This window comes from Euleptes europaea, chromosome 18 (genome assembly GCF_029931775.1).
Source record: "Euleptes europaea isolate rEulEur1 chromosome 18, rEulEur1.hap1, whole genome shotgun sequence".
Lineage (NCBI taxonomy): Eukaryota > Metazoa > Chordata > Lepidosauria > Squamata > Sphaerodactylidae > Euleptes > Euleptes europaea.
Genome location: NC_079329.1, coordinates 14,017,840 through 14,035,400, shown reverse-complemented (window position 1 = coordinate 14,035,400; position 17,561 = coordinate 14,017,840). Strand labels below are relative to the sequence as shown.

Sequence of the window (17,561 nt, the reverse complement as noted above, 5' to 3'; positions counted from 1 at the left end):
CCTGATCCAACATGAGTACTTTAGCTTCACTGTTGGCCAAAGCCATCCAGTAAATTTGTGGCAGAGCTGAGGCAACAGCCGAGGACGTCTCATCCATGGTTCGCTCTCTTGGTCACCAAGCTAGCTTTCAGACACCTTGAACTGAACAACATCCTTTGCCGGCACCCGGAGGTCACTGGCTTTCTCCCGCTGTGGACCCCAAAATCAAGTCTGAGTTCCAGGGCGCTCTGGCCATAATACTGTTGGCCGTGTACCAGAGGAAGCTGATGAAGACAGCTTGTCACCTGGCGTATTCGGTTCCTCCTGCCAGCGGCCTGTGAACTTGCTTGATTTCTGGATAATAATAATTACAGAGTGCCATCAGGGTCTCTGGTATCACCAGACTGGCAATAACCAGAAAGCTCCCTGCACCTCTGGAATTTTAAATTTAATACAGACCAGGGGTGGGGACAGAGGGAGAAGTGGAGGTATGGAGAATATGGGCAGTAATTGTAACAGGTACTTGAAGAAAAAGAGACAACTCCCCATCTGGTCTTGGATATGTTATTTCCCTTCATGGATCCCAACGAGTCTTACGCTGTGCTTCTGAGCACATCCTGTTAACGTTCCAAGGATAGTTCTCTACATCTTGCAAGTGTTGCTCCTCAGTATTCACGGAGGTATTAAAACACTGCAGAGGCATCTTCTGGGAAGCAAACACAGACTTCTTGGGCTGCAAGGTGACTCACTGAGGTTTTCAAATCTCACAGTTCCCCTCAGATCACCTGTACAAAATTGTTCTCAGGTCCCTCGAGTCCTCTTTCATTGTCTTTCATTGCCTTCAGGGTCTTCACGTGCTAACCGAGTTAGTCTTCAATAGGTTTAGAGAGATAACCATTTTGGTTTCCTGTTTCGTTGGCTTGCTCCATCTTTGGCATCCATCCACCGAACAAATAGGAGGGTCTAAACAAACTCCACTCCTGATGCCATGAAGCCTGAGGCTGGAGGGGAAAAATACTGCGGTGGATCTCTCCAAGATGAGGAAGATTTAGGAGGTGGGGTGGGTCGTGTTCAGTATAGGGCACATCCCAGCTAGAAGCCCCGCCTGTCTTTTGTCTGAACAGGCAGGTACCCATTAGGATCAGCTGGGCTCTCTCTTTCCTCGTCGTCTTCCGCGGGGGGGACAGGTGCTACCGCCAGAGCAGACTTGCCGCCTCGCTTGGCCAACCTCTCTATCAATAACTGCCGGACAAACATGATCGGGATGGGAAGGGCAGCCACGACAATGAGGCTTATGAGAAGGCCCTGAGCCCAGGGTGGGTACTCCAGTTGCTGCTTATCTGCCTGTCAAGAGACACCAAAAATCAAAGTTAACAGGGCCATCGTATGAGAAGTTGAATACAGATCTGTGGTCCAACTCTGGTTGTAATAGATTATTCTTTTATGAAATGCTTCATTAAATGCTTCTAAGTCCGCAGGACCAAGAACCCAGTTACTTTGCAAACTGCAACCGTCCTTGAACTATCCTGTGTGTTGAACACATGAAGCTGCCTTATACTGAATCACACCATCAAGGTCCATCAAAGTCAGTATTGTCTACTCAGACTGGCAGCGGCTCTCCAGGGTCTCAGGCAGCGGTCTTTCACATCACCTACTTGCCTAGTCCCTTTAACTGGAGATGCCGGGGATTGAACCTGGGACCTTCTACATGCCAAGCAGAGGCTCTACCACGGCCACGGCCACAGCTCCTCCCAGCAACTTCATCCTGAAACTTCCTAAGCTCTGTTTGGAACCAGAGAATGCTCACAAGAACCTGTGAAGAGCTGAAGTAGGCTGAAGATCAAGGACACCACAATGACCTTAGAACACCATGTTTCATTCCAGTATGGGACACATGATGCGCTCAAACCTCCCTAGGTAGCCAGCCTCTTCCTCCCCACCCCCACAGCAAGACAAGGAGAAGAAACCACACCAAAAACAGGCAAAGAGGGTTGGACCTGATGGGCCTGGCAAAGGGACAACAAATATGGGCTTCACAGCAGACTCCTTGTCCTAACTCCATATTCCTATTCCGGAATGAACAGCAGGGTAGAAAAGCAGTCAGACCAAGACACATTTGGTGCAAGCACAAAAACAAATAGATTAAAAAATAAATAAGCCTAGATTAAAAAAAAAAAACCTAGAAGCTAAAATGACTCAACTGAGGCTATCGTATTTTGGTCACATTATCAGATGGTAAGAGTCACTAGAAAAGGCAGTCATGCTAGGAAAAGTTGAGGGCAGCAGGAAAAAAGGAAGACCCAACAAGAGATGGATTGACTCTGTAAAGGAAGAGACAGCGCTCAATTTGCAAGACCTGAGCAAGGCTGTCAAAGATGGGACATTTTGGAGGACACTGGCTGTTACCGCACTAGGTATTCCCAGCGATGTATTAAGAGTTTGAAACTGTTATAAAAAATACTGTTCACACTTTGTTTGGCCCCTTTAGCTGTGAAGACGTCTTCCAACCATTTTTTAGCTGTGGCATCCAAAAACCCTTTTAAAGCGATGTTTTTTATAACATTTGCAAACTCTTGATACATCGCTGGAAATACCTAGTGTGGTAACAGCCATTGATTCATAGGGTCGGAAGTGACTTGACGGCACTTAACACACACAAAACCATTGTTATGTTCCAACACCCCCGATGTGAGCTGCCTCTCATGCCATTTTAAGAGCAGAAAGGTAGGATACGAATCTTCCCAATTAGTTAACTGCCCTTTTGTTATTGTCATTGGTCAGAACCATGAAGGGGTGAGACTGGAGGGGTGGGGTGGCTTACCTCCTCCTTGTTCCAGGCCTGGTAGGTCGGGCGACTCATACTCAGGCGCACCAGGCTTGCCAGCAGCAGGCACAACATCGATGCCAGGCTAATGAAGCGCCACATGTAGCTGTAGATGCCCCACGGCCGCCATCCCAGCATGGCTTCTATGTCATCCAAGAACCTGGGGTGAGAAGGATGGAACAGCCTTATGAGGAAGGTCTGCCTTTCCTGCCTTACCTGGGAAGGAAGGAGTTTTTCTTGGGCTTCACCCCATGTCCCTTCTTCCTTCCTGGTTGCCTCAGCTCCCTTTCTTTAGGTTCCACCAGAGTTGACCGGGGAGTCCTCCTCAGCCCTGGGCCTATATATGGCCTACCCCCCCTCCAGGCCTTGTGAGGGTACTCAGTCTTTTTTGGTTCTTGTTGCCATTGGTGACTACCCCAATGTTCCCTCCTGGGGTGGGACAGACTCTTGAAGCACCCTCCAGGGCCACGAAGCAACTGACCAATGGCATCTCCGGGCTGAGGAAATGGGCTTGCTGTCGTCCAGCTGCAGTGGCCAGGGCCCGCCCTCCAGCTGACTGGTGGAGAAGCTGATGCAGGCAGCCTACCCGATACCCAGGCAGGCAACCTCTGGACACTTAGAACCATAGAGTTGGAAGGGACCACCAGGATCATCTAGTCCAACCCCTTGCACAATGCAGGAAAATTACAACTACCTCCCAGTTACCCCTACTCCATGCCCAGAAGATGACCAAGGTGCCCTCCCTATCATCATCTGCCTAAGGTCATAGAATCAGCATTGCTGACAGATGGCCATCTAGCCTCTGCTTAAAAGCCTCCAGGGAAGGAGAGCTTACCACCTCCCAAGGAAGCCTGTTCCACTGAGGAACTGCTCTAATATTTACAAAAAGTTTCCTGATGTCTAGACGGAAACTTTTTTGATTTAATTTCAACCCATTGGTTCTTGTCCAACCTTCTGGGGCAACAGAAAACAACTCAGCACCCTCCCCTATATGACTGCCCTTCAAGTACTTATGCAGAGTCAGAACATTGTTCCATCTCGCTCAGTTCCACCTTCTCTAACTACCAGTGGTTCTCCTGGGTCTCAGGCTGAGAATGGTCTTTCCCAGCACTCCCTACCCTGAGTCCTTTAATGGTTGATGTGCGGACCCAACCTGGAACTTTCTCCATGCAAATCCGACACTTGACAGCTAAGTCCAAGGTCCTTCCCCCAAAGCTATATGAGGCTGCCTCATACAGAGGGAGACCACCGGTCTTCCTAGCTTGGTACTGTCCGCTCTGACAAGAAGCATCTCTCCAGGATCAAAAGCAGAGGCCTTGCCCAGGCTTTATCGCCTGTGATCCCGTATCACCTGGAAATGCTGGGGATCAAACCTGGGACCTTCTGCACGCAGGGCAAGCACTCTGCCACTGAAACAACAGGGCAAAGACGGCCAACGGGGTATCTAATGGGAAAACAATGATGTCTCACAAACTCCGAGTCAGCTGGGTAGACACCCTACCTACCAAAACCGAAAGGTCAAACTGGCAGATGCTTAGACACAGATGGGAGGTAGGGTAGGAACATACTTGTCGGCCCCATAGATCCAGGCCACGGCAAAAGCTTCCCCAGCCACGACAATCAGGAGGGGCAAAGTGGCGGAGTAGTCGTCAAACATGGCCACGAAGTAGCTGCCCGAGCGCTGAACAAAAATCAGGCCAAACAGGAATCCAACTACACAACACAGCACTGCAGGGAGAGGAAGGGAGACAAGGCCTCGCGTCAGTGGGCCGGACAGCAGAGACCCCACCGTCAACCAGGAACACAAGGAATGTGGACAGTAAACACTGGGGCTCCAGCCTGCTTGGGAATCACATCCTGCCCTGAAGCCCTTACCCCCAAAATCCACCTCTGGGCAAAGGCTGGTTGTGGTTATGTAGTGGTGAAGAGAGAGCCCTCTGCCCCTGCCCAGAGGCACTCTTACTAGTCCATGGCTCAGCTATCAGAGGTCAACCTTGCCTCTCCCCAGACCGGAAGCACCAACCTCGGCCCTCCCACACCTTACACCGAAGGGGAAGGGGTTCAAATTCTGGGCTGGGCCACTTTGAACTCAGGGGAGGGAGAGAGAAGAGGCGTAGATCACATTGTCTGGCTACTTCCTCACATAAACAAACCCTCCTTGACATGGTGATTTACAACAGGGCAGGAGGGTGTGTTTTTTTTGGTTTAGAAACACATGAAGCTGCTTTATACTGAATCAGACCCTTGGCCCATCAAAGTCAGTATTGTCTACTCAGACTGGCAGCGGCTCTCCAGGGTCTCAGGCAGGGGTCTTTCACATCCCCTGCTTGCCTAGTCCCTTTAACTGGAGATGCCAGGGATTGAATCTGGGACCTTCTGCATGCCAAGCAGAGGCTCTACCACTGAGCCACGGCCCCTCCACAAAGAATATAAGGGATGTATACATGAACATATGAAGCTGCCTTATACTGAATCAGACCCTTGGTTCATCAAAGTCAGTATTGTCTACTCAGACCAGCAGCGGCTCTCCAGGGTCGCAGGCAGATCACCTGCTTGCCTAGTCCCTTTAACTGGAGATGCTGGGGATTGAACGTGGGACCTTCTGCATGCCAAGCAGATGCTCTCCCACTGAGCCACAGCCCCTTCCCAATGGCAGAGCATTTAATAATCCACCTGTGGCTTCAAGCAGTACAACCGGGAATCCTGTTGCCTCTCTCGGCATCAGGGGGACCTAAAGCCACAAAGAGTAGAATGAGGTGGTAGAATGCGGAGATGGCATAGTGGGCCATACCACTTAAGATTGCAGGGGAGGGGAGCTCGCTTTTTAAGCTTCCCACACATTGAAAATTAACACCACCGCAGGGAGAAAGATTCTAGTTTGCTTCACCTCGCCGTGCGACTTTTCTACTTGCAGGGAGCATTTGCGATTGATAGCGCAACCCCCCCCCGCCAGTCTTAAATGGCACAATCCGGTCCAGCCGCTCACAACTCATTTGCATGGCTCTCCTGCAGGTATAATTTGGGCGAAGGCTGCCAGGTGCCTGTTAATGGCAGGCAATTAACAGGCCCACCCGCCGCCCCTCAGCTGGCCGGCGGGGGAAAACAGGTCAGCTAAAGGGTGGCACAATAATATCCCTTCCAAGGTAAACGTGGAAGCGACGGGGATGCTCTAGCACGACTCTCAAACAAATTCTACGGAAGCTGTTGAGTTTTTGGAGGAATATGCTAGAGCGTTCCCGTCACTTCTGGGTTTATCCCAGAAGGAACATTATTGCGTGTGCACAGTGTGTGCTTGCAAATCCCCCCCTCCAAATCTCTCACCGATAGCAAGGGGCGACCTGGCAATCCTAGCTCAGGCGCTGGGTCCCACCCGGGGGTGCTGCTCCTTGCAACCACACCCCGTCCCTCCCGGGCTCCGCCATACCTGTGAAGAGGGCCCGCCGCCGCTGGAGGCTCTGGAAGTTGTCCAGCAACGGGGTGATGATCCCTTGCATGTTTCCAAGCATGGTGCTCAGCCCCAAGTTCAGCAGCATGAAAAAGAACAGCACGGACCAGAAGGGGGCCATTGGGAAGAGGGTCATGGCCTCGGTGAACGTGATGAATGCCAGGCCCGTGCCTTCCACGCCCTGTGGCGAGAAAGAGATGGAGAACCTGGGAATTAGTTGCTCATGCTGGCGTGTGGCAAGTTGAAACCGAACAGAGGAAATTATCTCCAGGATCAGAGGAGCATGTCTAATATATTAGGTGCTGTGGAACACAGGCAGGATGGTGCTGCTGTAGTCGTCTTGTTTGGGGGCTTCCTAGAGGCACCTGGTTGGCCGCTGTGTGAACAGACAGCTGGACTTGATGGGCCGTGGTCTGATCCAGCAGGGCTTTTCTTATGTACCTGAAACTGACTTCCATCTACACCAACCTGCATGGATCTCTCTTTGTGTGACTCCTTGGTCCTCTCCAGGGCCAAGGTGATGGCCGCCAACCTGGAAGGCTTTAAGAGGGGAGTGGACATGTTCACGGAGGAGAGGGATATTCATGGCTACTAGTCAAAATGGATACTAGTCATGATGCCTGCCTATTCTCTCCAGGATCAGAGGAGCACGCCTATTATATTAGGTTCTTTGGAATGCAGGCAGGATAATGCTACAGGCCCTCCCCAGCCTTCTGGCTTCTTCTTCCATCCCCATTCAACACTTAAAAAATCCAACGCAGAGTGCAATCAAGAAGACAACAGCAGCCCAGTTCCATCCCCTAAGCCAACACAACTCACCAGCCATGTATTGTGGCTTGCCAGGTGCACAACCACTGGTCCTAAGCAGGCAGCAACATCGGGAAGTTCACCAAGTCCCTGACAGGCCACCATACCTGGCTGGTGAACCGTATTTGGATTGGTAGATTGTGAGTGATGCAGGCTAGGCACCAGCCAATGGCCTCACTCTCATGCCTCTGGGTTGCCCTTCCATGGCATCCCCCTTGCCCAGTCACCTTGTTCATCTCGTCCTCCACGCGGCAGTCCCCGATCCCCAACTCCAGCAACTGTGTCTCTGTTTCATTCGTGAGGCCCTGATACCAGGCGTTGTACTGAGCAGGGGAGACATTCCTGGCAGGAAGTATTTGAGCAAGGAGGGAGCCATTGAATTGCAGATGATACAGTTGATCTAGGTTGCTAGAAAAACAACAACAAAACATTGGAAGCAGGGGAGGCAGAAGTCTTATGTTCCTGCAGAAAAACAGCAGGGGAGGCTTTGCATAATCTAAAGTCCTGGAGCCCCCTAACCTGGATGGCCCAGGCTAGCCTGATCTCACCAGATCTCAGAAGCTAAGCAGGGTCGGCCCTTGGATGGGAGACCACCAATGCATACCAGGGTTGCTATGCAGAGGCAGGCAATGGCAAACCACCTGTCAGTCTCTTGCCTTGAAACCCCTACCGGGTTGCCATAAATCAGCTGCGACTTGGCAGCCCTTTACACACACATAAAGCCTTGGGATTGGATCCTCCGGATTTGTTCTGTTAACAGTAGCGCCTTCCCCTGATGGAAGAGACTTCGAACCCTCCGTCTTTAAGACATTTTGTTTTTCGCTCCAGAGTTGTTCTCTGCAGCGCTGCTACTGAATGTGCAGATCTGATCTTTCTTTCAAGGCCAAGGATTCCCAGGCTCGTTCTTGCCACAAACCTAAGATCATGAGGTCAGAATGAAGCCAATAAAGTCAGCTGCTTTCACGCATGTTGGATAATGCGCTTTCAACCCACTGCTGGTTGGCTGACCCTGGTGGCAATCACAAAGCCGACTACTTCCCATGCTCAGCTAGGAAAATCCACTCGAGAATGATTAATAATGTGCATTGAAAGTGCATTATTCAATGTGTGCGAAAGCAGCCTTACAGTGCAATCCTAAACTGAGTTACACTCTTCCAAAGCCCGTTTGCTTCAGTGGACGCTACGTCTGCTTAGGACTGTGCTGTTAACGTAGTTTAAGATCATGAAAACAGGTGCAACAATGACTAATTTTAAGGTAAAAAGATAAAGGTCCCCTGTGCAAGCATCGGGTCATTCCTGACCCATGGGGTGACACCACATCCCAACGTTTACTAGGCAGACTATGTTTACGGGGTGGTTTGCCAGCGCCTTCCCCAGTCATCTTCTCTTTACCCCCAGCAAGCTGGGTATTCATTTTACCGACCTCGGAAGGATGGAAGGCTGAGTCAACCTTGAGTCGGCTTCCTGAAACCAACTTCCGTTAGGATCGAACTCCAGTCGTGAGCAGAGCTTGGACTGCAGTACGGCAGCTTACCACTCTGCGCCACGGGGTTCCCTAATTACTAATTTTAGCGCTCCTAAAAAGACATTCAAACTTCTCAGTTGGGTAACTTTTGGTTTAAGTGTGCTGTTTGCAAATAAATAGATTGTGTGTGTGTATATAAAAGGTAACCCTAGAAGCTAAAATGACTAAACTGAGGCTATCGTATTTTGGTCACGTCATGAGACAACAAGAGTCACTGAAAAAGACAGTCATGCTAGGAAAAGTTGAGGGCAGCAGGAAAAGAGGAAGACCCAACAAGAGATGGATGGACTCAATAAAGGAAGCCACAGCCTTCAGTTTGCAAGATCTGAGCAAGGCTGTCAAAGATAGGACATTTTGGAGGACTTTCCTTCATAGGGTCGCCATGAGTCGGAAGCGACTTGACGGCACTTAACACACACACACACACACAAATATAAAAGATAAAGGTCCCTTGTGCAAGCACCGGGTCATTCCTGACCCATGGGGTGATGTCACATCCTGACGTTACGGGGTGGTTTGCCAATGCCTTCCCCGGTCATCTATACTCCCAGCAAGCTGGGTACTCATTTGACCGACCTCGGAAGGATGGAAGGCTGAGTCGGCCTTGAGCCGGCTACCTGAAGCCAACTTCCGTCGGGATCGAACTCAGGTCGTGAGCAGAGCTTGGACTGCAGTACTGCAGCTTACCACTCTGCACCACGGGGCTCCTTGTGTGTATATAAATGACAGAGAAATAAGCAACAACCTTATTGTCGAAGGCTTTCACGGTCAGAGTTCATTGGTTCTTGTAGGTTATCCGGGCTGTGTAACCGTGGTCTTGGAATTTTCTTTCCTTCCTTCCAAGACCACGGTTACACAGCCCGGATAACCTACAAGAACCAAGCAACAACCTTGTTGCACGTTTGAGGAGGCAAGAGGAAGCAGGACTGCATGCCGCTTTTTGGAGGCTCGTTCACGTAGAGGCGAGTCGTCATCCCCTGGGGCAAACAAAACAGGGGTGGGAATCGGCTGGGAAGCTGCTCACTTTGTTACGCAATCCTGCGCGATGATGTTGGCACGGAAGCCCAGCACGGCAAACACGACCAGCGTGGCCAGCACCGAGGTGAGGAAGTTGACCATGGAGACCAGCAGCCCGTCGATGTGGCAGTTGTTGTCTCGCGCATTGTAGCTGGAGTAGGCGATGATGGTGCCGAAGCCCAGGCCTAGCGCAAAGAACACCTGGGTGGCCGCCTGGCGCCAAACCTGCATGTCGCCCCAGATGGACAGCTGGGGGGAGGGAGGAGTGGGGAGCAGATGGTTAAACGGGGAATTCCCCACAAGGGCTGACGGGAACTTGGAAAAGGGGAACAACACATGCTTCCCATCCACTTCTTTTAAACTTATTTTTAAATTATAACATTTACAGAAAGTCCGGGGGGGAATGGGAGACAGAAGATCAGGACACATTTTACAAAATCATGGATCTGTTGCCTTATTATGCAGATGGAAAGTGAGAACTTAAAAAACCAATTTCTTATCAGTACATTGTATCATTATGCATTACAACCATTTAAATAAGAAATATACAATAGAATTACCCCTGCTGTTTTTTTTTTAGACCATACAGATTGGCTTAAACTTAGCTGGTCTTATCCCAAGTCTTTTTTAAGCAGTCTCAGGTTAGGGGAGGGGCTGTGGCTCAGTGGTAGAGCATCTGCTTGGCCTGCAAAAGGCCCCAGGTTCAATCCCCGGCATCTCCAGCTAAAGGGACTAGGCAAGTAGGTGATGTGAAAGACCTCTGCCTGAGACCCTGGAGAGCCGCTGCTGGTCTGGGTAGACAATACTGACTTTGATGGACCAAGGGTCGGATTCAGTATAAGGCAGCTTCATGTGTTCAATCTCTAGAAACCTCAGTTTTAAAAAGTGGCTATGAAAAACCCTTGCCTTGGAGAGTCACCGCTGGACGGAGTAGACCATACTGGGCTAGACATACCTATGGTTCAACTCAGTGTAAGACTGGTGTGAATATTTTTTTGGGGGGTAGGGATATAGCAGAGCACCTGTCCTGGATGCAGAAGGGCCGGGCCTCAACGTACTTCCAACTAAAGAATCTCCAGAAGCAGATATTTGGGGAGGGGGAGACCTTTGCCTGGGACTGTGAGCCGCTGCAGATGGGCCAATGTTTTGACGCGGTATAAGAAAGCTTCCAATGTTCCTTTAGGCAGATGTTAACAATTTTTGCATCTCTGGCTGTTCAGATTTTCCCAGGGGCATTCAACATGGGTTGGATCCAACCAGCTTCTTCACTCAAGTCTTCACCAATTCCTTTCCACAAGTCAGCCTCCATCCCACATAGCTTTTGTCCAGGTGGGTCCCATGACCTCCAGTGCAACTTTTAATGGTCAAGGGAGACATCTTCCTCTCATTCTCATCAGCAAGAAAAGCTGGTTGGATCCAACCCCCTAGGTGCCATTTCAAGCCCTTTGCAACTTCAAATCAGCGTGCCAGCCAGGGTTTGTGAAGTCTCACTCAATCCAACCAAGTTCTGCGTTCACACAGGGGTGGACGTAACTGCTGTGAAAATGGGAAAGGAGGGGGAAATCTACTTGTGGGAAGGGAGGGCTTAAACAGGAACAGATCTTCTGCTCGGGGCCACTTTCTCTCACCTTGGGTGTGAACATGATGCTGATTCCGTCCATTGCTCCTTCTAGCATCAGTGCCCGCACGAGGAAGCAAAAGAGAACCACGTATGGGAACAGCGAACTGAAATACAGAACCTGCAGCGGGATTGAGAATATGGACAAGCACCAGGGAATCGTGTTAGTTTTCAGAAGAACCATCAGTGCGAAGTGGCCGCTTTAGACTTCCCAAACTGTCCATCCTTTCTCAAATCCCAGGTGTGGTCCAGGTGATTTCTTTTGATATGGAATTGGTCAGAGACGTTCCTCTTGGATGTAATTTTGATTCCTTGTGTTTTCCCCCACCCACCTTTCGGGGGGTAGGTGGGAGAGAAGAGAATCCCTCAACCACAGCCATCCTACCCCTCACTCAACTGTTTCTCAAGCCCACGATGCTACCCACAGAGCCTACTCAATAACTAACTGGAGCCAATAGCTTCGGAATCACTACGTTGCTAAATGTCTAGCTGATGAAACCACAAAGGGCTGAGATTTAAGAGAGCAGTTGTCCTTGAAGCCTTTTTCTGGGGATATTCCAGACATAATGTGTCACTGAGCCGATATTAAAAGGGTCCTTTTTAACAAGGATCTTTTAAAATCGGCTTGGTTAATGATGAAGAAGAAGAGTTGGTTTTTACATGCCGACTTTCTCTACCACTTAAGGCAGAATCAAACCGGCTTACAATCGCCTTCCCTTCCCCTGCCCACAACAGACACCCTGTGAGGTAGGTGAGGATGAGAGAGAATGACTTGCCCAAGGCCACCCAGCTGGCTTCATGTGTAGGAGTGGGGAAACCAACCCGGTTCACCAGATTAGCCTCCGCCGCTCATATGGAGGAGTGGGGAATCAAACCCGGTTCTCCAGATCAGACTCCACCGCTCCAAACCACCGCTTTTAACCACTACACCACTCCCGTTCCTTGCATTTCTTTCAATACCGCAAAAGAATGCACCCGTTTAAGGATTTTGTCAATGTCGCGAGATTTTTTTTTGTATTGAACATTAGTTCAAATTAAACATATTAGTTTATATTAAATGAGTTTGGGTTAAAAAAATAACCACATGCATACCTTAATATTATAACCTATAGTCACACAAAACCTGGCTAAGGCTTTCAGAAAGCACCCCTTTAGCTGACTTTTCCATTGGGTTCCTGACCTTAGAAAGTAACCGGAGATTTGCATTGCTAGCAGTTAATCACCCACAGCACATCAGATGCCCCAAATTTATGTTTATAACACTAAGGTCATTAAAACAGACAACAAATTATCTGTCCACTTAAGGGAGGAGATTGTTTTGAAACATTGATGGATGGACAGGACAATCAGTTAACAGACCCGGACACTGAAAGAATTATTATGGAACAAGGTATTTCTAAACAGTTTTAGTCATGATTTGTGAAAACTCAGTTCCTAAAGAATGTGAGAGGGAGGGGTCATTTGAGACCCTCTCCTGATGATCCAGCTTATAAAAAGGACAGTGCAAATATCCTTTCTTTGTCCTTCCACGGAGAGACCACAGACCCTTTGAATGGTTGCCATCTCTGTCTCTCTCTCTGGAAGTGACCCAGAGGCCTCTGTATCTGTTTGTCTGTCAGTATGTATACGTTTGTTAAGTGCTGTCATATATATTCAATTAAATATTGCTTTCTCCTTTGCTTCATATTCTTTTTGTAAGTTCAATAAACCTATACTGCTATGAATGTGTGGTCTGAGACTGTCCTAAGAACATGGTTTGTGGTTTCCTACTACACTCTCTGGCTTTGCTTTGGTAAGTAGCAGGCAGATGAGTCCAAAAACATTAAAGAGCTCAAGGGAGAGAATTTGCAGAATTCTCGCCACAATCAACAGCACACATTGATTTTTAGTTTACTAATCAAGTAGTCCAGTAAAGGAATTCTGTCACCAGCTGACAAATCATAATTATTACTGGTCAAGCAGGAAGTCCCTGTGTGTAAGAAGAGTTGATTTTTATATGCCGACTTTCTCTACCACTTAAGGGAGACTCAAACTGGATTACAATCACCTTCCCTTCCCCTCCCAACAGACACCCTGTGAGGCAGGTGGGGCTGAGAGAGCTTGAAGAGAGCTGTGACCAGCCCAAGGTCACCCAGCTGGCTTCATGTGGAGGAGTGGGGAAACCAACCTGGTTCACCAGGTTAGCCTCCGCCGCTCATGTGGAGGAGTGGGGAATCAAACCCAGTTCCCCAGATTAGAGTCCACCATTCCAAAGCGCTGCTCTTAACCACCACACCGGCTCTCCTGTAAGAGGGAAGAAAACAAACTTGGTCACAAAGGTCAGGACCTTGCCAGAGGATTTGATGCCTTTGATCATGGCCAGACACACCATGGCCCACGCAGCGAAGAGGCAGCCAACAAGAGCTGGGTTGAAGCCTCCGCTCTCCTCGATGGAGCCGGTCACATTCAAAGTGGTGCGGTACCAGAAGTAGGCGGTGGGAGAACTCTGGGTACACTCCATTTCTAAGAAGAGAACAAAGGGTCACAGGGATTGTTCAGGAGGGCCTTTGAATAAATGGAACAGGGCAACACAGTGAAGGCCTACGAAATCTGGGGAGGGTTTGAGTGCTTTGTTCGTTGTCTATATCATACTGTCGCACTGTTTATCTAATTTTGTAATTCACTTTTGTTGCACAGCTGCTGCATTTAGTATGCCACTCTTATTATTATGTAGTTCTTAAATCATGTAATCCGCTTTGAGCCTCACTGAGAAAGGCGGACTACAAAAGTAGTAAGTAAATGAATGAGAAAACAGAGACAGCATTGTGAGGGTCTTAGCGACGATCCATGGAAAATGGATTTTTCATCCAGGGAAATCTGCAATCCCAAGAACAGACAGAAGAGACCACATGTGTCATTCATCTGTCAGTCTTTACTAACCTTCTTCCGTTTGGTTGGATATTTCCGGGCAACTTTCCCAGGGCAGGGGAAGCTGGAAGGATTTGCCCAGGTAGTAAAGGCTCCATGCAATTATGACGTTATAATACAGCGCAACAAAGGAACATACCTATGGGAAGGGGAAAGAAAAATCAGTACCTCCACAACCATGCTGGACATTGAAGAAGAAGACGACGAAAAAAGAGTTGGTTTTTATATGCTGACTTTCTCTACCACTTAAGGGAGACTCAAACCGGCTTACAATCACCTTCCCTTCCCCTCCCCACAAGAGACACCCTGTGAGGCAGGTGGGGCTGAGAGAGCTGTAACAGAGCTGTAGCCAAGGCCACCCAGCTGGCTTCATGTGGAGGAGTGGGGAAACCAACCCAGTTCATCAGATTAGCCTCTGCCATTCATGTGGAGGAGTGGGGAATCAAACCCGGTTCTCCAGATCAGACTCCACCGTTCCAAGCCACCGCTCTTAACCACTACACCACGCTGAGGTAGCTGCCCCTGGGGAGGGGGCTGTTATTTGGACAGGATCCTAATCAGAGCCCCAAACAGGGGCGGGTGGCGGTGACGGCAAGGTGCAGAAACATTCACTATGCATGCACCGAGGATACTGGGCAGGAAATTAACCGCATCCATGTGCCCCAGAGGCCCACAATTCACTGAAGGGCTAACATTAGTCTGCCACTGGACACTCACCACGCAGCTTGCAAAGCCGATGCCCGATAGGCGGGGGCTGATGAACTTCCAGACCCCAATGCTGCCCTGGCGGATAATCTGTCCGGCCGCCAGTTCCAGGAAGAAAAGCGGGATCCCAATGACGAAGAGGAGCAGCAGATACAACAGCAGGAAAGCTCCTGTGCAGGAAGAGACAATCAGATTCGGGGGCAAGCGTTCCCCTCACAGTCTCCCTCAAATCACCTATTCCTTTAATCGGTAACAATTTAACAGTAAGGGGAGCCTGGTTTTACCACCTCTCCAACTTGCGGAACCGAAGACCACTGTGGTAGACAGCTAACCGCCGATGCCTTATACCGGTCTGAGAACGCTGACTGACAGGGGGTTCAAAAATAAATCTACTGTTGACTTGGGAGAGTGGCAGTTAGAAGTTGGACGCTAGAGAGTGGAAGGAGAGGAGTGTAGGACTGAGGAGGATTCTGAGATAGGCAAGTGAAACCGGTAATGGTTCCCTGAGAAAAATAGCTCCAAGGAAAAGGGGGTGGTCCCTATCAAGTGTCAAAGAAGGAAAATTGGAACCTGTGTGCATGTTGCTGCCTCCACAGACTTTACAAATGGTGTGTCAAATAAGCTTATGCCTGTTATCGAAGGAGTGACAGCCGAGAGATCTCTCTCAAGAGTTACAAATACCTGTCGGCAGAACAAAGCTGCTACATTCTTGTGACAAATTATCTGTTGTATATAGTTATACGAAGTCTCCCTCATTCCTGTTGACTTTTCACCTGCCAAGTTTAAACCTGAAATCTCCCTGCCAGCCTGACTTGACCATTTCCCCGTAAGAGTAAAATGAAACAGTTTATGTGTTGAGAATTCATATCAGCCTCTCGTGTGTCATCTTCAGAAATATATATATATACCAACGAAGGGTTTTTCAGTTCCTCAGCTTCCTGGGCTAAGTCAGAACCCATCTATATACATTTAAATGTTGGGTGTGTGTGTTGGGGAACCATCATAACCACCCTCTTCTTTCTGTACTTGCTACTCCCAAAGACTGAGTGCTGCAGTTTCAAGTACTTCATATGAATGGACCAGATCTTATCATAAGGAACAGCATGCACCGTTATTACGAGGCAGGGTAAGCAATAGCTGCTTCCTTTATTCGCCTATGGCAGGGGTGGGGAACCTCAGGCCCGGGGGCCATATGCGGCCCCCGAGGACATTTTTTGTGGCCCTCGGGAGATCCGGGAACCCTGCCACGGAGGCGGGGCGCAGGGTGGCCCTCCCCGAGGGTGTTCCTGGGGCCACGGTTGTCAGCGCCATTGTAGCGCCCTTTGGACCTCCTCTTACCGACTGTCGGTTGTTGGTCAGCGAGAGGGGAGGGGGAGGGACGCTTCCCCCAAGGCTGCCCCCTACAGCTGTGGCGTGCAGGAACGCTGCGGCACATTGTAAGCCCCTCTCGCTGCCTGTTGACTGTTGAGCAGTGGGGGGCGGGAAGAAGCCGGCGGCAGAGCATGCATGCGGGAGCCGATTTGGTGGGGAGGGGGCTTTTATGGACTCAGGGGGGGAGTGCATGGAGACTGGGGCCCGGTTGCTTGGTGCTCTGTGCGCCGCCGGGTGTGTGTGTGTGGGCAGGGGAGGTGGGGTGGCTGGGGCCCGGCCGCGCAGGCCGGCATGCGTGGGGGTGTGAGTGTGTGTGGGAGGCTTTTCTCTCTTTTCTTCCTCTTTTTCTGTCACTCTTTCTCCTTTCTCTCCCTCTCTTCCTCCCTCTTTTTCTGTCTCTTTCTTTGTCTACCTCCGTCCTTTTTTTTCTTTCCCTCCGTCCTTTTCTTTCTTTCTCCCCCTCTCTCCACTTCTTTCTCCCTCCCTCCCTTTTCCTCTTTCTCTGTTTTCCTTCCTCCCTTGCCAATCGACTGTGGGCTGGCGCCTCGTTTTCTGGGGCCCACCGCTGGCTGCCCTCCCACCTGAGAGGGGGGAGGGGGCGCCCTGCAGGCCTTCTCTGGCTGGCCTTCCCTGGGGTTGTCAACCTCCAGGTGGTGGCTGGAGACCTGGCAACCCTAGCCTCTCCCCCCCACCGGGAGATCTACACCTGGTGTGGCCCCCGAAAGATGTTATTAATGTGCGAATGGCCCTTGGCAGGAAAAAGGTTCCCCACCCCTGGCCTATGGTGAACAAAGATTCCCTCCAAGCAACCAGAGATCTGTTAAGGGTTCAGGCGTCCTGCTAGCAAAGAACTCTTTTCCAGTCGCGAACACATCAGAATTGCCCCCTTTCTACTCACCTCCCCCATTTTGATGGCAGAGGTAGGGGAACCGCCAAACGTTGCCAAGCCCCACAGAAAAACCAACTTGGGCTAGGATATATTGGACCTTGGATCCCCAGGCAGGCCGGGCAGTGGGATCATCCAGAAGCAATTCGTCATTGGATTCCCCTTGGTAGTTTGCTGCAGATTCTAGGTCTTTGGATTTTTCCATCTATGGAGAAGATGGGCAACACACACACAAAAACTTAATGCAGCCAGATCCTATCCCCCTTGCACATTCAGACACTGATACACTTGTCTGTACGCATGACTCAGGTATCAGAATCAGATTTATTGGTACGGCATATGCCAGTAAAACATTTGTATCATCTATGCATGAGATAAAAGATTACGTAGATTTTAAAAGACAATACCTGGTTAAAATTCTTGACTAATACTTAATAAACTAAAATTCACTAAATATTAAAAGAAAAATTTAAAAAA

General features: G+C 49.6%; 1 protein-coding gene across 1 annotated transcript; it reads right to left on the bottom strand.

The window, feature by feature from the left end:
* Positions 1–1,071: 1,071 nt before the first annotated feature.
* Positions 1,072–17,289, bottom strand: LOC130489599 (sodium-dependent neutral amino acid transporter B(0)AT2-like). The gene is made up of 11 exons (XM_056863360.1): positions 17,097–17,289; positions 14,840–14,997; positions 14,135–14,261; positions 13,542–13,717; positions 11,226–11,336; positions 9,605–9,846; positions 7,283–7,463; positions 6,228–6,429; positions 4,372–4,531; positions 2,801–2,963; positions 1,072–1,323 (listed from the first exon to the last, which is right to left on the bottom strand). The coding sequence occupies exons 1-11, from the start codon at positions 17,287–17,289 to the stop codon at positions 1,072–1,074; spliced, it is 1,965 nt and encodes a 654-aa protein (XP_056719338.1).
* Positions 17,290–17,561: the final 272 nt, after the last annotated feature.

Excerpts from the sequence above, each read along its gene's own strand:
- LOC130489599 (XM_056863360.1), bottom strand. The coding sequence starts at position 17,289 with ATGGAAAAATCCAAAGACCTAGAATCTGCAGCAAACTACCAAGGGGAA. Across the intron at positions 11,337-13,541 it reads GCATCAAATCCTCTGGCAAG|GTTCTGTATTTCAGTTCGCT; the intron begins GTCCTGACCTTT and ends ATCCCGCTGCAG. Across the intron at positions 9,847-11,225 it reads GCATCATGTTCACACCCAAG|CTGTCCATCTGGGGCGACAT; the intron begins GTGAGAGAAAGT and ends CCCTCCCCCCAG.